Below are 4,977 nucleotides of genomic sequence, written 5' to 3'. Positions count from 1 at the left end.
CCCTCTACCTGTTTTTCTACTCTTCTTTTTATTTAGTTTTTGTCTAACCTCCTGCCAAGGCTTTAAACCCTCTGCCCTGTACCTTCCCATGACCTCAGCAGCTGGGTCACAGGATGGTGCAGTTTCATCACCGAAGCAAACTTGGACCCCACGCCCCCAGCACTGCATGTTCTGGATGTATGCAATTACTCCTCCAGCTAGAGAAATCTGACTAGCCCCAACAGAGAGAGAGAGAGACCTGTCTAGGACCACTGAGTTAGTGGCAGATCCCCAGCTAGCCGCCCAACAGGGATAAAAGTAACTTGACTTCTGCTCCTGAGAGATAACGAGGATTCATACTTGCTAGGTACGAGAAGAGTGTGTGGATTCACTTGCCATAGACCTTAGACACTGGATGCCCACTGAAGTAAACAAACACTTCTTATGTAGAAAACACTTTTTAATATTTTTCTTTCTGTCACTAACCCAGGATTTCCACAGGGAAAATGAACCTAAACAGCTGACCCGAGGTGGGAAAGAGGACCCATGAATAATCATCCTACGTCCCCTGGAAAGGGTTAACACTGCTGTAGGGTTCTTTAGATCAAGGGCTGATATTCTTAGTCCCCAAACTAGGCAGTGTCAGCCACCTCCATCCCCCAAGACAGGGAGGTTCCTGCCGTCCTGCGTCTGACATGAGCAGCTCCTGAGTGTGGTTATGGGACCAGCAGCAAATGCTTTCAAGAGAGTCCAAGTGTGAGCTCATGCTGCCGCCATCCCTGCAGACCACTAAGCCTCGTTTACCGGGGGCTGAAAGCAGCACTAGGGCTGGTGTTCTTCACAAGCTCCTTGACTGCTTAGTTTCTCTGGCTGTTCACAGGGAGGGTGGGCAGAGCCCTGGGGGGCTGACAGCCTTTGAGCACTGGGAGCATGTCCAGTGTGTCCAGTAGTGGTGTTGCTGCATGGAGCTGCTCCTCCCTGCTCGTCCCTCCCCCACTGCTGCAGTGAAATGAAGCTACGGCAGGGGGAAATGGAGTGAAGGAGCCAGAATGAGCAAGGAGCAGTGAGAAGGAGACAAAGGAGGAGAGTGAGCAGTGGAGGGTGTGGGACCGGGAAGGAGCCAGAGCAGCTGGCAGTTCAGAGGGAATTGCTGCGTTCCTGCTGCACTGCCACCACCCTCCATGGTACCAGCTTGGGGCATCCACAGATCTCTGTGCCAGGCCAAACAATGGGCCCTGCCTGATTTTATCCTGGGCATTCCCAGCTGTGGGTACATCCTTTGCAATACAGCCATTCTGATTTATTGTTCACTGGATGTAAGCCCACTCCAGTTCTGCTGTTCCTTCCCAGGGACACCAGATTTGCACTTCATGTGTTTTTTGCCACCTATAGCCCTGTGGTCCTGAAAGGCATACTACTGGGGGCAGGGGGTGGGGGTGGGGTCTCCACACAGTCACTTGTTGAGCCCTCTCCCAATTTAAGACCAGCTTTTTTCAGGTTGAGAGGTGCTAGGCTGCTGTTTGTCCAAAAATTGTCATCTTGCAGCCAGCCTCTCTCGGCCTCACAGGAAGCATTCGGCTGTTAAAGGCACAGGAACACTCTGCTCTAGGGCAGCTGGCTCCAGTGTTGCCAGGAGGGCGGGTGGTTGGGAAGAATGCTTGACTATGTAGGAAATAGTCTATGTGATAGAGTACTAAGTGCTAACCTCAATGCACTGTCAGGTGTGACCTGCTTGGCTGACTTTATGTGCTGCCCCAGGCCTTCATTCTGGGCACCCTCTCCTCTGACACATTTTCGCCTTCGCTCCTTGTGAGGGGTCGGTGATACAGAGCAATTGGGCAGCAGGTACATGGCAGGCCTTCCCTCTCCATGTTTTTTTTCTGTCCTTCCTTTGCTGCTCCCTCTTAACCGGCATCCTCTGGTCTGCATTCCATGCAGGATTAAAGCACAGACTGCAAAGGTGATCAAGCCACCCTCTGCTCTGCAAGTCACTAGCAATGGAGCAGATGAAGGGGTCAGCCGTGCTTCTGCTGGAGCTACTAATTCTTGGGGGCCTGAGAGCAGGGAAGGGCTCTGCCGTCCTGGGCACCCTGGATCTACAAATAGATGAGGAGCAACCAGCTGGCACCATCATTGGGGACATCAGCGCTGGCCTGCCCCCTGGAACTAGTGCCTACATGTATTTCATCTCAGCACAGGAAGGCAGTGGTGTTACCACTGACCTGGGGATAGATGAGAACACTGGTATCATCAAAACAGCTCGTGTCCTGGACCGAGAGACTCGGGACCGCTACAGCTTCATTGCTGTTACTCCAGAGGGCATCACAGTAGAAGTGAACATCCAAGTGAATGACATCAATGACCATGCTCCAGCCTTTCCCAAACAACACAGCACCTTCCAGATCCCAGAGCACACACCTATTGGCAGCAGATTTCCCTTGGACCCAGCCTTTGATGCTGACAGTGGTTTACTCAATACACAAGGCTATGTGATTAAGGGAGAGAATGTGGGGCAGGCCTTTCGCCTGGAAACACGTCGAGGACCCAATGGGGTCCTGTATTTGGACCTGGTGGTCAGCAACATCTTGGATCGGGAGAACTGTTCATCATACTCGCTGCTGTTGGAAGCCTATGATGGTGGCTCTCCTCCCCGAAGTACACAAATGACACTGGATGTGTCGATCCAGGACATCAATGACAATGCTCCTAGCTTCAACCAGAGCCGCTATCATACTCTCATCTCAGAGAATTTGAAACCTGGCAGCAGCATCCTGCAGGTCTTTGCCTCTGATGCAGATGAAGGTGACAATGGGGATGTGATTTATGAGATCAACCGGCGGCAGAGCGATCCTGACCAGTATTTTACTATTGATTCCCGGACGGGAGTCATCAAGCTCAACAAGGGTCTAGACTATGAAGTAAGGAAGGTGCATGAGCTGGTGGTGCAGGCAAGGGATAAGGCTGTTCATCCTGAGGTCACCACAGCCTTTGTCACTATTCATGTGCGTGACTACAATGACAATCAGCCCACCATGACTATCATCTTCTTGAGTGAAGATGGCTCCCCTCAGATCTCTGAAGGAGCCCAGCCTGGCCAGTATGTGGCACGCATCTCTGTGTCTGACCCAGATTATGGCGAGTACTCCAATGTCAATGTCACACTGGAGGGAGGGGATGGCAAGTTTGCCCTCACTACCAAGGATAACATCATCTACCTGATCTGTGTGGACCAACTTCTGGACCGGGAAGAAAGAGACTCCTATGATTTGCGGGTGACAGCTACTGACTCAGGAACACCCCCACTCCGGGCAGAATCAGCCTTTGTGCTGCAAGTGGTGGATATCAATGACAACCCTCCACTCTTTGACCAGCAGGAGTACAAACAAAGCATCCCTGAGGTTGTGTACCCAGGCAGCTTTGTCCTGCAGGTGACAGCTCGTGACAAGGACCAGGGTCCCAATGGGGAGGTGCGGTACAGTATTGTGCATGGCCGTGACACCCACTCCAGCTGGTTTGCCATTGACCCTGCCACAGGTATCATCACCACCACTGCCCCACTGGATTATGAGAAGGATCCTCAGCCTCAGCTGACTGTGCTGGCCACAGACAGGGGAACCCCTGCGCTCTCTTCTTCAGCTGTGGTGCATGTGGCCCTGCAGGATGTCAATGACAATGAGCCAGTGTTCAGGAGTAATTTCTACAACGTGTCCCTGAAGGAGAACACCCCTGTTGGGACCTGCTTCTTACGGGTAGGTACAACTGTCGGGAGCTGAGCTTAAGGAGGGCATGGCCCAGAGCTGTGAGATGCTTGGGGTGGGAGACCTGCCACTGAATGCTGTTTGGTGCAGCTGTCATGGCTTAGTGGGCAGCGATGTCAGTAGGAATGCTAGAACAGCGATCCCCATGCTCCATGTGAGTCAGAAATGGGGCAGAGTACTGTTACACGCTTTATGCATGTGAGTACTGGGTGATATCACTGATACTATGGGCACATCTTGAAGGTGTCCTTTGTGCAAAGCATGATGTTGACCTGCCTTGCAGGCCAGGACACTCAAAATGGTGCTCAGGAACATGGGTAAGACCTCTAGGAAGCTGCTTGTAGCCAAGCTGCTAACTTCTCTCTCCCCCTGTGAGGTCATTAGCCTAAATTCATCAGTGTTTGTAAGGCTGGTTGTGAACGTTAGCATTAATTATGCACAATTGGTGTTGTTATATTACCTTGGAAAAAGCACCTGTGGGATTTGAGCTGAGATGTGTGCTGCATCAGCTTTCACATAGTGAGAGGTCACGGATGAGGTCTGGAAAGGTGCTGACAGGTTCTGAGGACCCTGAGATGTGCCACTGATGCCGTTTGTATTTTGTATATTTTGTGTTCCCTGTATTTGCTGTTTCATTCACAGCTCAGGCCCTGGAGCCCTGGTTGCTGGAAACAGGTGATGCAGCCCATCTGAGCCAGGATGGGGAGATGTGGGGCTTGGGGCTGACAGTAGGGAACGGGTACGGTAGTGCAGCAAGGCACTGCCAACCAAGGCAGCGTCCAAGACTACCCATTGGAACAAACATCTGTGAAGTTTGGGGCACTTCATGCTGGAGTCATAGGGTGCTGGGATGTCTAGCTGGGGCCACAAGGGGCTCTGGGGCCAGATGGTGAGCAGTGCCCATGGGGTCAGGAGGAGGGGGTGAGGGGGAACAGGAATTCTGGGGCCCATGAGACAAGGCAGGAGGAGGTCCTGCAAGCTGGCCAGGGAGAAGGGCTTCCAGATGGGCCTGGAGGAGGAAGTGGAGCTGGTGAGAAAAAACGGTCTATGGGTTGTGCGTGGGTGCCCTACAGGGGCATGGAATGGGAGCACTGGAGAGGGGCTTGTGGAGTGGGTGAGTGCAGGGGACATGGGATAGCAGTGTGGAGGAGAGTGTGGCGGGAAGGAGGAATTGGGTGGGAGCAAGGGCCAGGTGTGGAATAGAGAAGTGACATGGAGCAGGGGCAAGTTTAGGATGGGG

General features: G+C 52.6%; 2 protein-coding genes across 2 annotated transcripts in view; both read left to right on the top strand.

Moving 5' to 3' along the window:
• The first annotated feature begins 1,976 nt into the window (after nt 1-1,976).
• LOC104628203 (protocadherin-16-like) lies at nt 1,977-3,752 on the top strand. Its single transcript, XM_010296710.1, has one exon. It carries the CDS (start codon nt 1,977-1,979, stop codon nt 3,750-3,752), a length of 1,776 nt encoding a protein of 591 aa, XP_010295012.1.
• Nucleotides 3,753-4,686: 934 nt separating this feature from the next.
• The window catches only part of LOC104628202 (protocadherin-16-like), a gene marked incomplete at its 3' end in the record, with an annotated part of 30,484 nt that continues 30,193 nt past the window's right edge, over nt 4,687-4,977 (top strand). The window contains exon 1 of the mRNA XM_010296709.1: nt 4,687-4,767. Within this exon, the coding sequence (XP_010295011.1) occupies nt 4,687-4,767 (81 nt within the window). The remainder of the gene's footprint in view (nt 4,768-4,977) is intronic.

The sequence above is a fragment of the Phaethon lepturus genome, unplaced genomic scaffold (genome assembly GCF_000687285.1).
Source record: "Phaethon lepturus isolate BGI_N335 unplaced genomic scaffold, ASM68728v1 scaffold4061, whole genome shotgun sequence".
Taxonomy (NCBI): Eukaryota; Metazoa; Chordata; class Aves; order Phaethontiformes; family Phaethontidae; genus Phaethon; species Phaethon lepturus.
This window is presented reverse-complemented; position numbering and strand designations above follow the sequence as displayed.

Bases quoted from the DNA above. Each gene is read 5' to 3' on its own strand.
- LOC104628203 (XM_010296710.1), top strand. From the start codon at position 1,977: ATGGAGCAGATGAAGGGGTCAGCCGTGCTTCTGCTGGAGCTACTAATT.